Below are 24328 nucleotides of genomic sequence, written 5' to 3'. Positions count from 1 at the left end.
TTTCCCCTTTAAACCGCGTTTAACTTCCTCTGCTGTGGGTGAAGTGAACAGAAAATATTGAATGCAGGTTTAAAACTGATCATCAATAAGATGTGAAAAATGAAACAAGATGACACAATCAGTAGATCAATAAAATAAACTATTAGATTTGACTTTATAACAATCAGAAGCAGAAAATATCAGATTTACTGCTGAGGATGTTTCCAATATCTTAAAATCATCTTCATCAGATCAACGATCAGCCTGATTAACAGGACAAATGATCAGAGGAGCAGAGTTTTTACCTCCATCATTTAGATAGGGACTGAAGTATGGGTATAGTTTCTGAGTGAAGCAGCAGCCAGTAAAGGAGTAGATCAGAGCTGCAGCATCTGCATCATAGAAGGACCAGACCCTCCTCATAATCCACAAACACCCCCACCTTCTGAGGACCAGGATGGAGATGGAGACGGACTGAAGGTGCAGCAAGAGCTTCATACTCATTTCCATTTCTCAACCTCCAGGTCTCACTGTCATTGCCCACGTGAGCATAGAAGTCCCTCAGTAGAAGGAGGGAGTCCCCAGTAGGGGCACTCTCCAGTACCCCCTCTAAGGACTCCAAAAAGGGTGGGTAGGCTGAACTGTCATTCGGCCCGTAAGCACAAACAACAGTCAGAACCCGTGCCCCCACCCGTAGGCGGAGGGAGGCTACCCTCGTTCACCAGGGTAAACCCCAACGTACAGGCGCTGAGATGGGGAGCAACAAGTATACCCACCCCTGCTCGACACCTCTCACCAAGGGCAACTCCAGAGTGGAAGTACATCCAGCCCCTCTCAAGGAGACTGGTTCCAGAACCATGCGTCGAGGTGAGACAGACTATTTCTAGCCGGAACCTCTCAGCCTCACACACCAGCTCCGGTTCCTTCCCCACCAGAGTGGTGACATTCTACGTCCCAAGAGCCAGTTTCTATAACCGAGGATCGGACCATCAGGACCTCCTCCCTCGGCCACCACCCATCACACGCTGCACCCGACCCCTGTGGCCCTTCCCGTAGGTGGTGAGCCCATTGGAAGAGCCCATTGGAAGAGTTTGTTTCTGGTTTGATCTCTTCGGGCTGAGCCCGGCTGGGCTCCCTTGGTTAAAGCCCGGCTGCCAGGCGTTCACCAACGTGCCCCACCTCCAGGCCTGGCTCCAGAGTGGGGCCCTGGTGACCCGCGTCCGGGCGAGGGAACACTAGGTCCAAAGTTTGTGTGCATCATAGGGGTCTTCGGGCTGCACTTTGTCTGGTCCCTCCCCTAAGACCTGTCTGCCTTGGGTGACCCTACCAGGGGAATGAAGCCCCCGACAGCATAGCTCTTAGGATCATTGGGGCACTCAAACCCCTCCACCACGATAAGGTGGCAGCCCGAGGAGGAGTAACTGAATTCAAATGGAGTTTATTTGTGGAGCACATTTCAGTAAAGAGACAGTTCAAAGTGCTTTACATGATGAAACTATGAAAACAACTGAAGAAACATGAAATGTTTTTCATTTAAAGCCATGAAACAAAAATCCATTTTTCCTGCAAATGTTCTTCAGGTGATAGAAGGCTGACTTTGTAACTGTCTTTATGTGGGCCTGAAGGTTCAGAGTTCATCATTCCACCCAGTTTTCAGCCTGATTGTAATAACTGAATCTGTGCATTGACTCTAGATCTATGACTCTAGATCTATAACTCTAGATCGTTCCTCTTCAGGTCCAAAGATAAAAACTTCAGTTTGTTTCTGGTTTCATCTCTTGGGTAATCCGTTATGTGACTTCTGTCTGCTTTCATGAAAAATTACCTATTGATACATAGAAGTTCCTGTTCTTTGAGACTTGAACCAGTCAGTTCAGTGGGTGGGAGCGTCCAGCTCTCCAGTCGCTCCAGTAAAGCATTACGATCACTGGTGTTAAACTGAGCACTGAGGTCCAGTAACACCAGAACTTTGGTTCTTCTACTGTCTACATTTATGAAGGTCATGATAATCTCATCTGTATGGTTTCTCTGCGTACATGTTGCAGGGACCGACTCCCCTGATGTTCGCCTCTGCAGCAGGTGACGAAGTGACGGTCCAGATCCTCATCCAGGCCGGAGCTCAGCTCAACCTGCAGGTAACGGCACACTGACCCGGTTTGTTCTGGGTTCGTTTTCACCGTTTCTGTGTCTAAACATAATTTCATTGTTTTCAGGTTCCTGTCTGCTCCCTGTTCTCAACCATGACGTCACTCCTGAACACATTTCAAAAATATTTTCTAATAACAAATAGAATAAGTGTGGAAGCTTAAATCAGTTGGAAAAAAAGACAAATGTTCAGATATTTTGATAGAAAAAGTTGCATTTGATGAGATAATTGCTAAATATTTATTGTTCTGACTCATCCACCACTTCCTGGTGTCGATCTGGTTATAAATGTTTCTCTGCATGCAGTGAGTGTGTTTTTCTGGCCAGGTGTCCGCTGGACGCTGCACACCTGGCTGGAGTCGCTGCGCCGGGCTCAGCAGCTCGCAAGGTCAGAGGTCATGGTCGGCCTCCTCAGCGACTTCCCTCCATCCGGGCCGAGGACTCCAGCCCAGAGCTGAAACCCGGTTCAATGGCCTTCTACTGTTACAGTAAACAGTTTCCTTCTGCTCATCACTTCTCAACATTTTAATTCACACCTTTATTTTAATGAAGCCTTTAAGTTGTGCCTTTTATTTACTTTGTTCTAAGATTAACTTAAAAATATCTAAAGCTCTTAATGAATGTTAAACTTGCAGCTGCAATCACCAGTTTGAATTTATTGCTTTGTTTATCTTTAAATAATCTGAATTATTATTATCTTTGATGAAAGGTGACCTGCTGGGTCTTAGTAAACACTTTTACAAAGCGCAGATTAATCAAACGACTACATAATATCAACACTTTACACTTTCAGATGAATCACATCCGTTAAATTATTAGAAAATTTTCTGTTTTCACTCATTCAGCTAAAACTTAATATTTCTGAATAAATGAACTCCATGAAGTATGAAACCTGCCAAAGTCAACAGATTTATTCCTTTAGCACTGAATTTGTTCACAGTAACATCACAAGGGAATACATTGCCAGTGGTTCTCCTGCTCCGAGTCCGTTCAGTGTGCTCTGGATTCCCGCAGTAGAAAAAGCGAAGGATGGAAGGTATTGCTTTAGGTTTCCTCTGAACCGAGTCCGTCTCCGAGAAACATGAGTGATTAGGATGCAAGTTCACTGTGTGCTTACAGTAATCAAATATAAAGGGGAGGAAGAAGAAAGAGGCTGCAAAAGAATAATTAATATAAAAAATAACAAATCTGAAGGTAAAATGAATGAAAAAGCTCAGATTAAAAAAATGCATAAAAACCGAGACAGCAAAAGGGAACGGGTGAACATTTCAACAGCGACATGCAAAGAAAAGACGAATGCTGAACATGCAAACAACCGTACGAGGTCAAAGGTCAAAGCTAAGAACAGGAACCCCCCTGGTTTTTAAATAAGCTCGTCAGGAAAACTGCTTATTTACACGATGAATGTTTGCGTCTGGATTCGCCCGACAGATGGGGTTTCCTCCCAAGAGGCTAAATCTACATTCTTAAATTACAACAAATCAGTTTCAAACATATATTACAAAGTTTCTCTCCTCAAACAACAACAGAAAACAAACAGGGAAAGAAAAATTAAATAAAACAAAATATCTTTAAATAATCAATTTCAGGAACATTCTCTACATCTTTCATATAAATAACTGATAATAGCGCATGAAAAATGCATTAAAATAGAAAAATACTCAGAGCAGTTCAGTATCGTCTGAAACCTGCAGATAATACAAAAAAATAACTTGAATAACAAAATGTAAAAAAAAAACACTTTAATGTAACTGAAGTGCTGTCAAAAGTGCAACATAACAAAAAGACATTTTACTGACAACGTGGTCACACCAGAATCGGTCAAAACTAAATTAAAACCTGTAAAAATAGTTAAACTGTGTGAAGATGTCTTAAGAGTTGTAATCTGCTAAACTGACAGCAGAGGGCGCCAGCTGCAAAGAAATCTATTTTAAACAGAAAACACAAGAGAAAAATATTTCATCTGGTGTATTTATTATGTAGTGTCAAGCAGCCAATAATGGCCCAGAATGTCACCTTTCTACTTTAGTAATTGGCCCAGAAGGTGGCGCTAGCATCACGGATGTGTTCACTGAAGCTCAATGTTTCTCTAAAGGAAAGTCTTACAGTTCTGGGCTCAAGTTTAATAAAGATAAATTTAAAAAATCTTCACTTTGAAATCTAAATTTATCTTTTATACTCAGTAAAGTCATTGTTTGTAAATAAAGAAGATGAAAGTTTTTCCTTAGCATGTGACTGCGCGACGGTGGCTATGCTAACTACAGCCACTTGAAGCACTGAGGATGAGCTAAAGAGGTAAATGTTAACTTTGCATCCAACTAATTATTGATTTTAGTTTCTGCGTCTCATCGACTTTGACAACTTAAATAGACAAACGAGGATTAGGAGAAAGATGGCACAGAAATGAACACCAGGCTGTCAGCGTTAGCTAATGGATCGGTCCCTTTCTGGTGTGACCACACCTGAACATAAATCAACTTAAACCTAATGTCACAACACAGATCATCAGCTGGCCTGTACAACAGAAGAGATCATTCATCTTTAGAACATCATGGAACGCCCTGGACTATCCTGGTCGCCAGAATCCGTCACAAAAAACTCAACTTTAAAAAGAAACCAGAGTCCGTCCCTCCGTCCGCCTCCGATTCAAGTCAGGAATCCCATAAAGGAGTCAGTTCTGTAGTGTTTTGTATGTACATGTGGGGAAAACTGGAAGAGAAAGGATGAAGAGGAGGACAAACGTCACTGTCTTAAGGCCTTTTTCCTTTTTACAACTCTTCTAAGATGGTCTGCGTTTGGTAATGTTGGGCGAAGTGGAATCAAAAAGGGATGCTCCGCCTTTCCCTCAGCGTCGGGCTCGGTGCGGCGGCGGTGGCGGGCCGTGAGCGGGCTGCAGCTGAGGAGCCGTCGAGGTTAATAGCTATTATGGATGATCCCTGGTGGCAGAGACAAGTCAAGCCATCACACATGTGAGGAGGACACAGAGGGACACAAGGGGAGGGACAGCAAAGCTACATTTGCTACTAGTTCTTAAAATACTGATGGACTTTTAAACTGAGCCATTTCCATTATACAGTACAAAATTTATAGGCAAAAAGTAGATTTTATTTTCTTAACTTTCACTCGGAGCTAAAGGGTAAAGTTAGCTCTCTGCTTCTTAATGACCTGATTCCAGCTTTTCATCTAGTCATGCACAGCTACTGCTCCTTAAGGGTGTTCCTGTGTCCTGTCTGTTGCTGGCGGCCATCTTTGTTTTGTCTTTGCCTGGGGGGCATTTAGAGTCATTGGGCGGGGTCTGGCTGGGCCTGCTGCCGGGGCATGCTTGGTGGGGGAGCTAGTCGAGGTAGGGGCGCCTGGGGAGTGCGACGCCTGGATGTTCTTCTCGTCTGAAAAAAGCTGTTTAATTACGTCAAAGAAGTTACTCAACGGGCTGCCTACACAGACGGGAAGAAAAGAAAAGAAAAACACAAAGAGAGAGAGAACAAACAACAGATGAGCAATGGGGTCAACATGAGGAGAAGGAGAGGAGGAGGTGATGAGATGAGGAGCGGAGCAGGAGAAAAGGAGGCCGACACCTCGGCCAGGAAACGGTTTACAGTGAAGCAGATTTAAACCGTTACCTGAATGTAAATAATCAGATTACTGAGCGGGCAGGTCAGCAGATAGCAGAGGTATGTCATGAAACACCAGGCGGTTGCTGAAGCATCCTACAGTGAGTGAAGGTCTCCAGACACAGTGGCTCTGTGGAGGCTGATGGTTCCTTTCGGGTTGGCATGAGAACCAGGTGGCACATCGATCTGTAAAGACGATTTCCCTTCTGATTGTCCAGTAGACTCGGTTTTATTGGGATCCAAGGTTGCAACATCTGTTCAGCTGCTGTGATCTTTCTCTCTGCTCTGAGTCGAACCAACCAAACCTTTTGACCAACCTGTTCCCCTCCGGGCCTGTGGGGGCGCTGCACCAAGAACCACTGAAGGAAACGACACAAACACCTCTGACAAAAACACGGAGCACAACTTCTTTCTTCAAATGGAAACAAAAATGGGGCGGCGTCAGATTTGACTACTTGTTCCCCAAATGCACCGGACTTCCCAGACAAACGAGTTCAGAGCCGGTGTGAATGCTCCCTCAATCAACCGGAAGAAACCCAAAGAGATGATTTTTTTTCTAGTCAGTGAATGCACCAGACCTTAGTGCAGCGGTCTGTGCTAACTGTAACACTCTTCCGTGTGGAAGTTGTTACTACAGGAAGAAAACTCAAAGTTGGCTACATTCAGCCTCAGTGAGATGAAGTCAGAGGAAGATGCTGGAATCTGATGTTCCAAGGAGCAACACCAAATCTTTTTGCTTGTTTGTGGTTTTGGTCAAAGTTTTTGGTACAAAACCAGAAGTTTGGTGCAGAATATCAAAGTTTTTTTTCACTAACAGCATTTTACAAATATGGTGAAGAATCCAACTGACCCAGTAAACACTGAGACGGACCACAGCTCATTACTTCTGCTTAAATGATGGTAATTTCAAATATCAGCTAAAGTCAAGTCACCTGAAATCTGATTGGTGGATCTGATGACCTTCACTCATTGACTGTTGGATGCTTCAGTGACTGCCTGTGACCCTTGTGATGTAAATACTGACCTATGGTGCCAGTTCCATTTTGCAGCCCCTCATAAAGCAAAACCCTCACATGATGTCCAAACTGGTTTCATCCCCAGATTTAATGTTTGTGGTTTTGTTGTAATTTATTCATATTTAACTTCAGTCTCAGTTTCTCCTGTGTGATGAAGGGCCCAGAAAAGCACTGGAAGACATTTCATCATGTGGGTCAGAACCAGAGATTCTGCAAAGGAGCTCCACCTTAAGCTGTTACATAACCAGCTTTATGGTGAAAATGCATTTAAATTAAAACAAATGCAGCATTTTCCTAAAAGTAGGTAAAACTAAAATCCATTAGCTGGACAATGATGTGAATAACAGATTTATATAAACTACACTAAAACATGACAAATGAATCACATTTTACTTAAGACTAAAGGTGTGATGTCATAGCTTTTAGCTCATAATAGATCAAATCTGAATTACAAATGTAAAAACAATAAAATGTCACAGTGGTTAAAGGTAAAATCTAAATCCACTGTTAGCTTGTTGCGCTACTAACTAAAGCTACGTTGTTGCACGACTGGAAAATTGGAAACCGACCAAAAATCATTGACAGCATTACTATTAGCAACAGAGGCTAATAGAGGCATTTTCATTATTATGTTTAGTAAAGAAAATGTTGGATATTGGCCATGAGATCAATATTAATGATATCGGCCTGAATGTTCCTATCAATACATCCTCTGGTTCTTGTTTCCAGCGTCTCCCAAAACTTGTTTTGGACCCTACATCATCATCAACATCCATCACAGAACTCACAACAATGCATCCATTTGTTTGAACAGATATTGTTAATAAACAGTCGATAATAAACATGCAACAGTAGAACAAACGTCACACATTACTGCCACGTTAGTGCAGAACAGTGTCTGGGATCTGATGGGCTTTGGTTATGTCATAGCAACTTACCATTTCTCCTCTCCAACATCTCCCATTCACATCATGTTGGTATTTAGTGTCAGTGATTTTTATATTTTTGGTTCTGGACCGTTCTGTGGAACGATGACTGACCCACAGTGAGGTGAAACCATGCCGGGTCCAAACAGAACCACATTCATCTTATCAAATCATTTCTCCTTCACGTTCACAGGAAAAATAAAAAACATCCACGCAAAGTAGAAATTATTAGTGTGGGATAAAACGATTATTTTTCAGTATCATAAACATTCATTAAATTATTGAAAACTTTTTTTTTTTTTAGATTTTTACAGTTTTTAACTAAACTATCTACAGATCTAATTTCATATGTTAACATTTTCTGTTTAGTTTTTTTTATGAAGCTGTTTTTTATATAAGTTAGTGAACGTATTAAGAAAAAAATTAATTTATATTTAGACAGTTCTATACATTTAAAATTCATTATGGTGATGCACATAACCAAGATTTAAAAAAAAAGTTGTGCCTTTAATTTAGTTTGTTCTACAATTAACAAATATCTAAAGCTCTTATATTTTTATATATATTAGATATTTTTTTTGTTAAAATAAAATTTGATCTCAAATTGTCTGCCATGAAAAACATTTGAAACATAAATGACCTGTTAAGATGAATTTTCACGACTCAAACACACGTGTTAGTGCGGACTGGTGGTGCTGGTGACAAGCCGCAGAAAGTTTGCTGTGACGTGTTAAAAGCCAGAAGTTGATCCAGTTTAACCAGAGCTCCCAGTCCGTGTGGGTCTTACCGCGTTTGGAGGGTTTACTGGCCGAGCGCTGGGAGCCGTCTGGGAGGAGAGGAAGAGACCCAGCACTTCATCACAAACATCCGCCACAAACCTCCAGACGCCAACGCTCGGCTGTTTCACCTTCACAGCTCAATCAGTCTAATTACGGCCAGTTTACCGTCAACCAGAGGTTAAAAACCCAAAGCCGCAGAAAAAAGAATCAATAAACCTTCAAATCCAGAACCTACATCAATGTAATTTGATGCCTTTTATGGAGAATCTGCAAAAACGTTTCCTGAAAATCAGAAACATCCTGTGATTTAAAAACATGAAGGAGCAGCAAAAGCAAATGAGGTGGATTAGCCGTGCCCGAAATTCAGATGTTAGCATATCATGGTAGTCTTCAGTCAGAGGTCTATTCAGATTCACTGGAAGACTGACTGCTATTGGAGATCCTTGCTGCCCACAGCATTAACCACCACAGCGACGCTGGAGATACTCAGACGACGAGTTTTAATTTCCCTTTGGGGAAAATAAAGTCCAGAAATAATCTGACAGGAAACCTGGGCTGCGGATCAGAGATGTTCTCACAATCTGACAGATTAGAAGAACTTTAATTGCAGATGTTTGATGCTGATCTCAGGAAGTATTTCTTTCGTTTTCGTCCTGCAGATGTTTGTCTTTCTGCTGGATTAATTCAACAGGATAAAAATCACATGAAAGCTTCTGAAATTATTTCACTGGAAAAACACAAAATATTAACAAGTATTTCTCACTTCGTTCTTATTGCAGAAATCTTACAACCCTGGAATTAAGATTGATTTACATGCAGGAAACAAGTTGGATTTAAGTTAATAATGACTTGATATTTATTAAAAATCATCAGCTAAGATCAATATTAAGCTGAAAAACTAGTTTTATCTTTATTCAAGTGTTCTAAGATAAAAGCTAGACTGAAATAATATTTTGTGTTTTTACAGGGTGTGAGAACTTCTGAATGTTAAAATGTGCTGATGATGATGATGATGATGATAGATGTTTTCTCCAAACCTTTTGAACCTTGACCTCTAGACTCTGACGTGGAATGAAGGGGTTAACATTCGGTTTGAGTATTAAACCGACAAAAGATCATCAGGGTCACATGAGGTCAGCTGGACATGCAGGTTCCTTCTGAATGAATGAAGATGGCGGCTCATCCAGAACCAGAAAACACAAACCCAGACCAGGCCGGAGCCCGGTTCGATCCGGTTCTGATCCGGTTCGATCCGGTTCTGATCGGTCCGGTCCGGCCGTGTGTGGGTTCGGGTTTCCATGGAGCATCCAGGTGGGTTTGGAGTGAAGCAGTGCATGATGGGAAGCAGGGCGGCGTGGAAGGGCGATGAGATAACGGGTCCCCAGCTTGTAGCTGCTGCTCTTCACCACAAGAGGGAGCCGTTACCAAGGCAAACAACCACAGTGAGGACATGAAGAAAGGGACAGACAGACACCTGGAGAACACAGTCACTCTTTCTTCCCTTCAGTGCGTCTTTCTGATCAGAACCGGGACGGCCCGGCTTTCTGCTGAGCGCAGCGCTGAGTGAGACCCCTGCTGTCCGGAGGCTGAACTACGCCTGCTGAGCGTCCAGAAACGCCGCCGGCTCACTGCGGAGCCGCACAGGTCGACGCGTGCGGCATGGGATGGGGAGCATGCAGGGGAGATGGGGAGTGCTAAAGCGGTGCCGATCCGAGCCGAGGTGCTGTGGTTGAGGAAGAGGAGGATGAGGAAGAGCTGGACTTACCAGAAATCTGCGGCTGGATGCCCGGCTGGTCGTTGGAGCTGAGCAGCTGCGCCTGGATGGTTTCCACCACGCGCTTAAAACGCCGACTTGGACCTGACAGGAAGAGCAAACATAAACCTGCTTAGAAACAAGATATAAATGATTTAAATCTGATTCAAAGTTAATCCAGTCCAACATCTGTCTTTAAAAATCAGAGTCCAGACGAGTGAACAGCAGCGTCTCCTTTACAAATGTACAAAACTCTGTCAAGATTCCATTCATGGAAAAAACACAATATTGCAAATGAACACGACCCTCCAACCACTTCCTGTCGTCGTCTTCGTGGTTTACGGCGACATGTTGATCATGTGATGCACAAAACTGTTTTCACTGCAAGTTCAATAAGGCAAAAATAAAAGATAAATAAATGAATAATCATCTCATCTTGGAGCCAAAGCTACATATATAAAAAATATTTCTTTCAAAGTTGGAGTTTCCATCAGACAAATTTACTAAAACGTCAAATTGTGAAACGACTTGTTGATTGGAAGAACAGCTGCTGATTCCCAGAGTTATGGAGCAAATAGTTACATTTACTAGAGTAACAAATATGTTTAAAAAACAGGCACACCTGCAGTTTTTGTTAGTTTCATAAGTTTTAGATTGAAAAAACAAAATTACTTGGGAAAATTTTTCTTTTGACTGATTTTGTAATAGTTTAATTTTGATCTGTAAAATATCAACATTTCCACTGATGACGTGATGCAAGAATGTAAAATATTCCATCAATATCTTGAGTCAAATACTTTTTAATCTTAAATAGTTTCTTGGACGGACACTTTTCATTTGTACTCGAGTAAAATATGCAGTTCTACTCTAAGTTGAGTTTGAGTTTGGGTGATTGCTAACCTGCGGTGCGTGTGTGTGTGTGTGTGTGTGTGTGTGTGTGTGTGTGTGTGTGTGTGTGTGTGTGTGTGTGTGTGTGTGTGTGTGTTTACCTGACAGCAGGGTGAAGGTGACGGAGTAGATGCCGCTTGGTGCGTCTCTGTGGGCTCTCTGTGTAGGTGATGTCCACCTGGAACTTGACCGGCTTCTGGAAAACCGTGGGACCGGCCGTGGATTTGTACTCGGCTCTGAAGCTGGTCTGAGAAATGACGCTGTGGCTCAGGCTGGGGATCTGAACACACACACACACACACACACACACACAGCGTAGCGTTGTGACGGATGGCGTGGATTCACCGCGGTGCGGCGTTGCGCAGCGTCTGGCCGACCAGACAGGCTCAATCTGAAGCTCTCTTCAGGTTCAGATCAGACTCAAACTGACGGAAACATTTTGCTTCCAGTGAGAAATAAAACCTTTTTTTTTCAGCACAAACAGGAAACAAGAACAGGAAGCTGACATCAGATAACCTGAACACATTTTTAAAAATGAATAAATTGTATTTATTAAAGAGAAGAAAAATGATCCAAATCATCCTGCAGGAAATTAACTGAGCCCTAAAAGTAATAACTCGCTGTATTTTTTGAAAATGTCTGAAGGAGCCTTTCCAGCATGATGTTTAAGTCCAGACTTTGACTAGGCCCATCTAAATGCTGCTAGCTGCTTCTCCCTTCATAACCTTCCTGTTGGATCTTTTTCAGCAGCACAGGAACATTTTACGCCCAGCAGTGTGCAGAAATCTGACGGGTCGAACCGGGAACTTCCTGTTTCACACACTGGCTGCAGTTTGAGCTGCTGCCACTAGGTGTCCCACTTCATACACAGTCAGCCTTTAATATCTGAGTTTAAATCTTTGTCTTCTGTGTTTATGGTACTGAGACTAGTTATAGTTTATATTTACATGTTTTTAATTAAAATATTTTAGTTAAAAAGTTACAGAAAAGTTTTCAGTTTTCTGATCAGAACCTGAAGATGAGCAGCTGATTCCCTCTCTAACGTCAGCAGATCGGGCTTTGACTGTTCCACTCACAGACAGGAAGGCGTGAACGATGTCGGCCTTGATGGAGCTCAGAGGTTTGTCCCGGATCACGATGAAGATCTGCTCCTCTTTCTCCAGGTTGATGAAGTTCCCAAACCACGACTTCTTAGCCAGCCTGCAGGAACCAATCAGGAGTCACCAAAACAAAAACAACATCCTGGAAAACTCCTGGAAAGTTCTTAAACTGTGTGAATTTGACTGTATGTGGTAGACCTGAGGAAGCATGAGAATAAATCTTCAGATTAACCTGATTTATTCCCTGCTGGGCGACGCCAGCCTTTCTATTTCTGTTAGTTATTTATAACACTGTGACTGCAGCAGCGTGGCGTCAGCTGACTCATCCAGCTGCTTCCTGTGTCACATTCCCACCTTCCCTTCTGCTTCACTGACTTGTTTCATGTAAGGGACGACAGGAAGAGCTGAACTCACTCTGGAGACGAGTCTGGGGTCAGGCTGGACATGTCCTCCTGGGTGGGAACTGCAGACAAACAAACATCTGGATTACAGCGACTGTCTCGAACAGTTTCCTACGATATTAAAACGATCATCAGGATCTAGTTTGTTGTAACGTATTAATGCTCCTTTAACTCTTCACCTTTCATCTTGCAGAATCATAATTTATTATCAATCTGGGCTGCGACGGACCGAACCACAGCGGCGCTTCATGGTTTCACAAACCGCAGCAGCTTTTCCAGTTTGGATTCCTGAGCTGTGAATCTCTGCAGCTCCTCCAGAGCCACCTGGTTCTCTGCCAGTCCAGATGGATGAAATTTAAAATAATAACCAATCTGTCTTTGGTTGGTTTGGCTTTTCATTTCAAAACAAAATCACAAAAATTAAATATATTCTATATGCGGCGTTTTGCGACTTCGTTTTTTAGGCGACTGTTTGTCACAAATACAAATTAAACAGGATCCTTCAGCTGCTGCAGGTGAAACCAGAGCGGTTTGATTTTGTGCTGCATTTTGATACTATTTGGATCAGATGAAGTGATGCTGCAGCGTTTTCCCATCATACCTTGCATTTTCCTGCGGTGGAAGCGCGGCGAGCCCAGGAAGCTGTTCTTGATGGAGTTGAGGCGCGTCCTCCAGGGCATCCCGCCGATGGACGGGCTCGGCGGCGGCGTGGGGCTCGGCGTGCCGGCCGGGCTGTCCTTGGGCGTGTGCACCGGCGTGCCCTTCGGGGTGGGGAGGGGGCTCCCTCTGGGGGAGGGGTGTGGGGTTACCTGCGTGATGGGGACAGATTTGGCGTTGTGGTCAGGGTGGAGGTGGCGGCGGAGCGGGGACAGGGGGGGCACCGGGGACAGCGGGATGGACAGCTTGGGGGGGACGGTGAGGGGAGGGTGGCGTCTGGTCCGCGGGCTGCTGGGGGCCGGGGGCTGGCTCGCCGTGGACGGCTCGGGTTTGGCGGCGCCGGGGGTCTGGGCCGTGTGGGGCAGCGGGTTGGACCTGGTGGTCTGCAGGGGCTTGTCTGACACTTTGGGCTTGGCGGGGAGCGTCTGCGTGCGGGGGTGCATGAGGGGGGACCCCATTTGGCTGGTAGGGCGCGCGGGGCCCCACCCCGTTCAGGTGCGTAGGGCTGCAGTTCGGGGACTGACAGAGATCGGGGGACTGGGGCGGGACGAAAAACCGGCGGTGGGGCTGCGGTTGGCCATGCAGCGTGACACGTGACAGTAGCGTCGGCCAATGAGAAAGCCAGAAAAAGTTCATTCCAATACAGAAGAAATGAGATTAAAACAGCCAGAAATGGAACAAAATGGTGGGAGGAGTGGAGCAGGCAGGAGGAGGTGAGAGTGCAAGAAAGAAAGAAAACAGGACATGCTATTAGCAGAGTGATCAGCCAATCAGGAGGCAGCAGTGAAGCATTCATGAAGGGATGCACCGAGTTCAAACCCAAGTAGCTTTAGTTTTAATCCTCATTTAGCATTTGACCTGAAAATCAGCCATCAGTAAAAAGTCTTTATCTTCTGGAACGTCGGTGCATCCCTGAACACTAGCAGCTTGGTGACCCAGCTAACAGACTTAGCTTAGCCCTCCGCCGGGGAGAGCAGCCAGAGAGCATGCTCAGTGCTGACATAGGAAGGATGACTGGTCGGATCAGCCAGAACCCACAGAACGCAGTGGACCAAAAACACAAGACCAGCCAGCCAGTTCAGAGTGGGGACCATCAGTTAGCATCGTCATCATGCTAACCGTTAGCATCGTCATCATGCTAACTGTTTAGGGATTAGCCGGAGTTTGTCAAATAATCTGTCACATTTTTATGCTAAATATTGACAAGGCTAATATCACGCTAAAGGCTAGTTAGCATATTAAGTATGTCAACTATGGCTAGGTTAGTATGTTAAATGCTACTGTTGCAGATAGCTTATAATTTTTGCTGCTGTCATGTGGATTAAAATTGAGCTCCACATAATCCTTATTTACATATTTTTTTATTCTAAGTTATTTGCAGTTTTAATTATGCTAGTGTGTGCTAAAGCCGAGAATGTTGCGTATGCTGATGAAAAATTACAGTTAGCACATTAATTATGCTAATATTGCAATCAGGATTACATGGTGATTATTTATGGTCATATTGAAATAAAGGCCATTAAATGATTAGAAAAGAAAACTGATTATGGGTCAGTTAGCATAATACCTGCATTGAGTTACCACTAGCTAACGCAACTGAGGTAGCATGTTATTTTGCTAACATTCTGATCAGGGTCTGTTATTACAGTCTGTTGATAAATAGTGCATAAAAATAAATAAATAGGGATCAATTAGCAGTTCAGCTATGCTAATATCTCAGTTAAGGTCATCTGGTGAATTGATTTTAACCTAACCTTTGGTTACAATTATTTTGTATTCATTATGCTAACATTAGAGTCAGTTGGCTAATTATGCCGACAGCATATAAAATGTACCAACTCTGTTGATGTGTTAACTGGGATGATAATGTAATTAAATCATCCAGAACATTATTTATGTTAACAGTGAGGAAAGTTACCATATGGATTAGAGTTAGTATTTTAATAACGCTGTAAAGCAATAAAGAGCTGCGTATGAGATACTAATATCTTATTACAGTTAGCACATTAGCTATGCTATAAAAACAACATTAAGGCTTTTTAATTCTCCTAACTGACTGCAGGTCAGTCAGGCTGTTAAGAAAATGATATTTAAAACATTTACTGAGCAAAACATTAATCTCTTATTTGAATTGAATTTATATTTTCTATTTTATTATATTCCCAGCAGACATGTATTACCTCAAAAGGTACATTAGAGGACAGTGAGGACAGAACCAAACAGTCCAGATTCTTTGCAGTGACCTGGTGATCGGATCAGCAGGTCCAGACGTACGGAAGAACATCTCTGGATCTGAGACGGATCCAGAATCACCTCATCTAAAGCTCTGTGTGACACCACTGCAGAATCAGCTGGTCCATCATCACCATCATCATCACCATCATCATCACCACCATCATCATCATCATCTCACCACAGCTGAAGGACTTCACCATGAAAAGTCCCAACGGTCAGGAAACGCTCTGAGTGGCTGCTGATGGCAGTCTGAGGTGGAGGACTGTGTGTGTGTGTGTCTGTGTGTGAGTGTGTGTGTGTGTGTGTGTGTGTGTGAGTGTCTGTGTGTGTGTGTGTGTGTGTGTGTGTGTGTGTGTGTGTGTGTGTGTGTGTGTGTGTGTGTGAGTGTCTGTGTGGGTGTGTGTGAGTGTCTGTGTGTGTGTGTGGGTGTGTGTGAGTGTGTGTGTGTGTGTCTGTGTGTGTGTGTGTGTGAAGCATGCCAGCAGAGCCAGCAGGTGGGATGCAGGACGCAGGCTTACCCTGGGGCTGCTGAGGGGGCTGGTGGACAGACCGGAGGACGCTCCGCTGATCGACCGCGACCTGCAGCAACGACATCAGGTGAGAATGCAGCAACAAAACATTTCAGTCAAACTTCAATTAACTCGGTTAGAAGTGAAGAAATTGACCCGTTTTCCTTCCTATTCCACATTTTTAATTTCTAATCTGTTTTGATGAAACCAAACATTTTAGAATTAAATCAAAAGTTTTTAGGTTTTGTAATGTAGTTTATAATTTACTGTCTGTGCAACAATATACATGAAACTAGTGGAAAATAAATATGGGATTAAACATTTTGGGGAGAGAAATGTTATTCTGATTTATTCTATTTAATCTGTTATGACTAAGAGACATTAGCACTGTGTAAAATCTACTGATTTTAACATGATTGTAAATGATCAACATTAAATCTCTCTGTGCCTGGAGGGACTTTTTATTAATAACAGCGGATGAGATTAAAAACTGATTCTGTTTATAAACAACCATTTCTATATGTAGCTGAGAACAAGGCCTGGATAACCTTTGACCTTTAAGCAAAGTGAATCTGTTTATTAATATTAAAGATCAACAAATACTGAAGTTTGTTTTTCTTTTTGCAAAGATCATAAAACATTTCATTTTTCTGCTTTTACTGAGAAAATGAAGTTGAATCAAAAGGTTTTTATGCTGGAACCAGTTTAACCAGTTTAACCAGTTCAACACTCAGCGACTCAATAAAAGTCACAGACAGTGATGAAGTCACGTCATGGTAATTATGATTTATTTGTTTATGTAATTTATTAAAGTAAATGGAGGAAGTTTGAGCTGCATCTGAAGCGTTAACTGATGAAAACATGTCAGCATTTTAAACGCGTATCAAACGTTTAATTCATCAGCGCTGCGTCTTCTTTCTGCTCATCACCAGCTTTTCCATTTTTCATTCTCGCCTCATTAACTTTTCATTTTCCCTGTTTTCCACTCTGACGTCGTCACAGACCAGCAGCAGGAAGTGGAAACACGCCGAGCTGCCGAGGTTTTCTGGCTGCAGCTTCGCTTGGTGGGAAATTAAAAACTGGAAGCAGTAAATCAGAATTTAACACTTTTGACCTGAAAGTAGAAACAGCGACAGAAACGTCCAGAAAACCAAAGGAGGCAGAAAAAACAGGAAGTTAGAGGATCCACTGCAGAAACGTTTTACATTAATAAACGTCAAAACAAGCTGGATTTTATCTGACTGAACAGCTCCACCTGCAGCTCCACCTTCAGCTCCACCTGCTGCTCCACCTGCTGCTCCACCTTCAGCTCCACCTGCTGCTCCACCTGCAGCTCCACCTTCAGCTCCACCTTCAGCTCCACCTGCTGCTCCACCTGCAGCTCTACCTGCTGCTCCACCTGCTGCTCCACCTTCAGCTCTACCTGCTGCTCCACCTGCTGCTCCACCTTCAGCTCTACCTGCTGCTCCACCTTCTGCTCCACCTGCTGCTCCACCTGCAGCTCCACCTTCAGCTCCACCTTCAGCTCCACCTGCTGCTCCACCTGCTCCACCTTCAGCTCCACCTGCTGCTCCACCTGCAGCTCCACCTTCAGCTCCACCTGCTGCTCCACCTTCAGCTCTACCTGCTGCTCCACCTTCAGCTCCACCTGCTGCTCCACCTTCAGCTCCACCTTCAGCTCCACCTTGAGCTCTACCTGCTGCTCCACCTTCAGCTCTACCTGCTGCTCCACCTTCAGCTCTACCTGCTGCTCCACCTTCAGCTCCACCTGCTGCTCCACCTTCAGCTCCACCTTCTGCTCCACCTGCAGCTCCACCTTCAGACTCTACCTGCAGCTCCACCTTCAGCTCCACCTGCAGCTCCACCTGCAGACTCTGTCCAGGCTGCTGCCGCTTCACATGAGGCTCCATTATCATAAACTCATCACTGCGACGCCGTCCAGTCCGAACGCCGGCAGCTCTCCGGATCGGAGCGGTAAATTAATTCTTGCGTCGTTTCGCCCCGATTAGACGATGAGTGAGATAACGGGCTGCTGAGTGCTGTTTGCCCTCCATCTGCATTCCTGCCAATTAATTTATGCTAATCTGCATCCAGGCCCACAAACGACTCGCTAACGGGGTTTTCCTGCCGCAGCAAACATGGCGTCCGACTGCAGCGCATCGTTCCCGCTGCGCGCTGGAGGAGGAACTTCCTGCTCCTCTCACAGGAAACAAACGAATCCAGGATTTCACTTCACGCTTCATTCTGGCGTCTGATCCGGACCTGTGGAGGTTCTGCGGTGAGTTGAGGGTGTTGAGTTGAAATTCATCCACAGTAACTCCAATGTTGTTGGTTTGTTCCTGAAATTTCCTCCAATTTTTACCCTTAAAAAATGAAGTTTGCATAAAAACTGAGAAACGAAACGTCTGAAGGAAATTTTAAAGGTTTTCAGTAGCAAATTATGTTGGATTACTGATCAAAGACTAAATATAGACTAAAAGTTTTATTAGAGTATTTTAATTTGACCCTTTTAGATGTAAAAGCTGATTTCTGCTCGATGTGGCTCCATGCTTTTTGATCGGAGGCTTCAGACGATGAGTTGGATTTTATTGAAACATTTAAAGTTTTACTGAGTCTGGAGTTTTGATCAAATACTTTATTTGCAGAATTCATTGGAAACTGAACAACCTGAGATTTACAATTTAGTAAATCTGTTGGGACTCAAAGTCAAAAAGTCACATCCCTGCATTTTTGACTAATTATTGTCAATCAGTTTATTAAGCTTTTGGTTTGTCTTTTTATCTCTTCATAGACGTTTCATTTGGAAGATAAACTGTCTTCAGATTTAACATTTTCTGCCCCAAAGGAAATAAAATCAGTTTCTGCTGCAGCTTCAACGTTTGGGAGGGAAAATAAGGGAGTAAAGAAAGAAAAGCTGGTGGGAGACAACAGACGAGGAACGGAGCAGCGCCGTACCTTTCCTCCTTGCTGCAGTTAGCGTTTGTGATATCCAAGCTTTTACTGAAAACAGATTTGCTAAAAAAACAAAAAAAAGGGAGGAAAAAAACGAAGAGACAGAAAAATGATCACATGAAGGAGGCCAGAGGTTCAGCATGCAGCAGACAGAAACTTTATCAAATCAAGAGAAACGGTTCAGATATCATGCAAAGGTCGAAAAATAGAGCAGGAAACGCATTCAGAGGTCAGAGGTCAAACCCCACCAACTGGTTTCCATCCACTCATGTCATTTATTGGTTTATTTGAACTTTTTCTGTTGGGCTCAAATATTTAAATAAAGTCAGGTTAGTCCATCAGAACCCGACCAGTTAGAGGTCCAGTCCTCCAGAACCTCAGTGCCAGAACACTCTGTCCTCTCAGAACCAGCCTGGAACCAAAGTTCTGCTGGAAAACCCAAACGAGTCGAAGTTTCAACCACCCAGCTGTTGATTTTAGGTGAAGTTGAGCTTCATGTGACCCAGTATTAATCTCAGCAGGAGAATGGAGCAGAGCAGGGTTCTGGAGCGGTTCTAGAGCGGTTCTGGAGCGGTCCGGGAGCAGTTCAGCTGGAGTTCCTCAGGGCTCAGTCTTAGGTCTCTTTCCTCAGAACGTCTGGTCCGGTGCGGCGCCGACGATACGCAGGTCGTCCTTGTTGGGTTTTATGGTTCATTCACACCAGAACTCTGGTTCCACTGGGCTGAACGACGGTAACGAGCTGCATCCTGCAGGCGCCCAAAACGCAGCAACAAAACGCAGCAATGCATCTTTAACTGGCTCCAGAGCGACGGATCGGGTTTCAAACCTTCCACTGGTGGCCAAACCAGTTAAAATGATTTTCTGTTATCGGTGCCTCCGCGTCTTTCATCAGTTTTATTTTATTTTAAATTTGTGCAGCACTTTGCCCCTTTATTTTAAAACTGGATTTCCATCTTGCCAGTCCACGCTGACGGTGAACCGGGTCCAGTGTGGACGGAACCAGTCGTGTTCCAGCAGTTTCTCGTTCGGACCGGAGCCTCGGCGGTTCTGCTGCAACGAACCGATGATCTGAGAATCTCAGCTGGTGGAAATCCAGTTTGAAAGGTTCAATTAAACCAAAGAGGGACCAAAATGCGTCCCGGTGGATGGAAACAGGAAGCGGATTCATCCAGGAGGAATCAGAAGCTTTTTTGTTCATTTGATCTGAAGCTGCAGTTCATGCAAACAAAATGAAATAAAATCAGAGAAACGAGACCCGCATGTCGGACTGAAACTGTTAATTGTGTTAATGATGATGAATCGTTTGCTAAAATAACCGCTAACTAATTTAGCAATCGATGAATCGTTATAGATGCAGAAAAAGCCATTGGCTCAAAGAACAGTTAGAATAGCAATTAAGACAAAAAGAATTAAATATTTTACATTTAAGATGAAAACAAAACAAAAATGTGTCTGAAAATCTGCCCAGAAATCCTCTGGTTGCATTTTTAGCTTCACCCGTATAAAGTCTAAAAAACGATCAAACTTTTTAATCAGTTATTTATGCAGAAAAGCAGAAACCCGGATCCGATCGGATTGGATCCGATCGGATCAGATTGAATCGGATCAGATCGAATCGAATCAGATCGGATCGGATCTGCCCTGCAGGGTCAGACGTCCAGCAGATGATCTGCCGTCTTCAGCTGCAGATTCATCCTGTTATTAATGGTCAAACTGAATAAATTATGTTTCTGACAAACTTTTATTTTCTTCTCTAAAATGAATTATTTGTTAATTAGAATCTTTTAATGTATAAAACTTGTTTTTTATCAGATTAATCACCGGAATAATTGATGATTAATAGAGTGCAGCCCTAATATCTTGTTGTTTGCATCAAACAGATTTAAACTTTGTTATAATTTCAGATCTTTGTAAAATGAAACTCTTTGATTTTCCTGATTCATTCTGGCGCAAAAGGATGAAACAGGAGACGGCTGCATGCGCCATGCACGCCTCCTCACACCAACCGGACCCGATCCGGGTCCGGATCCAGGTCCAGATAAAGATCCGGGTCCAGATCCCACCCATGCTCCGGCACGCTGGACCAGAACCGGACCCAGTGAGCCGGATCAAGTATTGATCTGCAGTTCAGTGAAGCTTCCGGTCAGGAACCGTTTAAAAAATGATCCCAGTGGATCCAAACGATCCTTAGACGTCCGATTGACCCGGAGACGCGTCGGACCATGCACATGGACGCCCGTGCAGCCGCCGCTCCTCACCTCTGACCGTGGGTTGCCATGTCGATGGCTCGCCGCACCGGGACGGGCGACCCGCCCTCTGTGACGGTCAGAACCTCCATGGACTTCCTCTCCGGTCGCCGCTTGCCGTGGCGGCTCAGCATGGGCGAGTCGACCCGCTTCCTGGGAGGATCTGCTGAGACGGGACGAGAAGAACGACAGTTCAGGACCCAAAGGTTAAAGGTCAGAACACACATGTTATTTCAATCTGATCAGTTCTGCCCATCTTAACTGTTTTAGAGGCCTGTCACTTTAAATCCAAACAAGCCACGCCCCCAAACTCAACCTGAAAACGGCTGCAAACTGATGCTCAATTATACAACTGCACATCTTTGAAAAGCAGCAGTGGAGCCTCCAGCACAACCAACCAGAATGGAGTTTCTGGACGGTGAGTCAACAACAAAACTCTTGTGTTTTCCAGCAGCCATTGTACTGTGAGAACGTACCGATCTCGTTGCGCGGCGGCAGGTTCTGGTCCTCCTGGCTCGGGTATCGCTCCTTCCGGTCCAGCAGCAGGAAGTAGATCATCTTCTCCTGGTTGTCGCTGAGGAGAGAAGACGGAGCTGAAGGCCTGGCGGTGCAGAGCCGCTCCACCACGACCGGCAGCTAAAGGAGGAATCCATCAGCCTGACGGTCTCACTCACTCCTCAGACAGCAGGTCTTTGGTCAGCTTGTCCTTGTCCCGGAAGCAGCCCAGGGAGTGCATGCTCTCCAGGACGTCCGGGTCGATCTCCTCCGGCGCGCCCAGCATCCTGATGGACACCTTCCTGGGAACCGGCTGCTCCGGCTCCGGCTCGTTTTCCCAGCTCTGCAGCACAAACAGCAGAGAGAGCAGCTGAGGAGCAGCAGAGGATTGTGGGAACTAAAAGGTAGAGTTAAATCTGAACACTGAAGATTTAAACTCTTCAGTTCATCACTGAACCGACATTCGCTAACAGTTTACAGAGGAGTCATCGCTGATCAACCAGGGCAAAGGTCAACCAGGGCAAAGGTCAACATAATCCCAGATTATCACTGATATGTTTTACCACTAGTGGGCAACGCTAGCGAGTTATGCTAACACCAAAGCATAATAATTCACATGTTCTATAATATCCTGAGATTTATGTTTATTGTTTGTTTTGTTTTTGTTGGAATAAAATGAAAAACAAGCAGAAGGTGAGAAAAGAAACTGTTTTTATCTCCGTTCATCTGACAAACTTGATCAGGACTGAATTTGAAGATGATAAAACATCCAAAGTGCTGAATGTTTTTCAGTCGGTGTTTGTTGGCAGCCATTTTGGAGCAGCAGACAGTTTTCCTCTGATCAGCAACATTTTCTGCTGTTCTGAGCCAGAAACAGTGAATCCATTAGAGATCAGAGGAGCTGCTCTGCTTCCCGGCTAATGGAGGCTCTATGACATCATCATCATCATCTGCTGCCATGTTTTTCCCTCTTTCCAGCTCATCATGAGAAACTCTCAGGTGAAAGCAGAGCTTTGTACTTACAGGTACCACGTGTGCTTCTGGATCTGCTCCAGCTGCAGGAGGAACCACAGGACAGGAAATGAGATCATTTCAGAATATTTCCCAAGGCGTGGCTGTCGGGTCGGCGGCTCGCTGTCGGGTCGGCGGCTCACCGTCAGGCGCTTGGCGGCGTCCACCTCGATCATCCCCCGCAGGAGGTTCTGGCAGTCCGGAGGGATGAAGTGCGGCATGTGGAAAACTCCCAGCTTCACCTTCTCCAGCAGGTTCCTCAGGTTGTCGTCGTCGAACGGCAGCGCGCCCTGAGAGGAAGAGGCCATGATGACGATGATGATGGTGAGAAATCACATCAGCATGAACACGAAGCTGCAGAGGTTAGAGGTCAAGTTATCAGCTCTGTTGAACCCGGTTCACTGAACAGATGCACCAAAACCATCAGGTTTCACCTGAATTAATGCAGAAACATGGTTGATGAAGTTCGGCATGTGGCCCTTTAAAAGGTTTCAAATTGAATTTTGTTTTTAAAGGAAGTGAAAATTTCTTGATTCTCATTTCATCAGAAATATTTTAAAACTCCAACATGAGCTGGAAAACCAGGAGCTGGTTTTTAATTAAGGGCCGCAAAAAATCACTCAGAGGGCCACAAAGGGCCCCCGACCCACATGTTGGACAGCCCTGATCTGAACCATTGCAGTGCAGTGGTTTCCTCCATCAGGATGATGCTGCCACCACCATGCTGCGCTCTCTTCTCAGAACCGAACCGGCTTTGGGTTTTCAAGAACTCGCATCACTTTGAAACAAGTTCTGTGGAACCGGTGGGTTCATCAGACAGGAAGTGGGTCCATCAGACAGGAAGTGGGTCCATCAGACAGGAAGTGGGTTCATCAGACAGGAAGTGGGTCCATCAGACAGGAAGTGGGTCCATCAGACAGGAAGTGGGTTCATCAGACAGGAAGTGGGTTCATCAGACAGGAAGTGGGTTCATCAGACAGGAAGTGGGTCCATCAGACAGGAAGTGGGTCCATCAGACAGGAAGTGGGTTCATCAGACAGGAAGTGGGCCTGTCAGACAGGAAGTGGGTCTGTCAGACAGGAAGTGGGTCCATCAGACAGGAAGTGGGTTCATCAGACAGGAAGTGGGCCTGTCAGACAGGAAGTGGGTCCGTCAGACAGGAAGTGGGTTCATCAGACAGGAAGTGGGTCCATCAGACAGGAAGTGGGTTCATCAGACAGGAAGTGGGCCTGTCAGACAGGAAGTGGGTCTGTCAGACAGGAAGTGGGTCTGTCAGACAGGAAGTGGGTCCGATGGCGGTGATGAAGCCGTTCGAGGCGAGGAGGATGGCTTCATCACCAGACGGCCGTCGACACGGCAACGAGTTGTCACAACAACGCGGGCCGGGACATCCATCTTCCCGCTCCGCCTTCATCAAGACGGCGCTACGCTTCGCTTCACACGGCGAACAAACAGCAATCAACTCGATGCCGTGGCGACTCCCTCATCACTGTCGCATTTTGCAGCGCCAGATGTTGGAAGATGTTTGAGAAGCTCCTCTTCCTCCTCCTCTTCTTCCTCATCTTCCTCCTCCTCTTCTTCCTCTTCCTCATCTTCCTCCTCCTCTTCTTCCTCTTCCTCCTCCT

General features: G+C 44.7%; 1 protein-coding gene and 1 pseudogene across 1 annotated transcript; both read right to left on the bottom strand.

Annotated features, from left to right (window-relative positions):
• Nucleotides 1-4491: 4491 nt before the first annotated feature.
• The window catches only part of LOC129352170 (serine/threonine-protein kinase BRSK2-like), an 88565-nt pseudogene continuing 68728 nt past the window's right edge, over nt 4492-24328 (bottom strand).
• Nucleotides 17216-18083, bottom strand: LOC129352165 (ATPase WRNIP1-like). Its single transcript, XM_055021036.1, has 2 exons — nt 17865-18083; nt 17216-17647 (listed from the first exon to the last, which is right to left on the bottom strand). The coding sequence occupies exons 1-2, from the start codon at nt 17913-17915 to the stop codon at nt 17216-17218; spliced, it is 483 nt and encodes a 160-aa protein (XP_054877011.1). The 5' UTR covers nt 17916-18083.

Source organism: Poeciliopsis prolifica, unplaced genomic scaffold (assembly GCF_027474105.1).
Source record: "Poeciliopsis prolifica strain line A6 unplaced genomic scaffold, Auburn_PproV2 SCAFFOLD073, whole genome shotgun sequence".
NCBI classification, from domain to species: domain Eukaryota; kingdom Metazoa; phylum Chordata; class Actinopteri; order Cyprinodontiformes; family Poeciliidae; genus Poeciliopsis; species Poeciliopsis prolifica.
This window is presented reverse-complemented; position numbering and strand designations above follow the sequence as displayed.

Coding starts and splice junctions, on each gene's coding strand:
- LOC129352165 (XM_055021036.1), bottom strand. CDS start 17,915: ATGATAATGGAGCCTCATGTGAAGCGGCAGCAGCCTGGACAGAGTCTG. Junction 17,648..17,864: donor AGCCTGGACAGAGTCTGCAG/GTGGAGCTGCAG, acceptor GTGGAGCAGCAG/GTGGAGCTGAAGGTGGAGCA.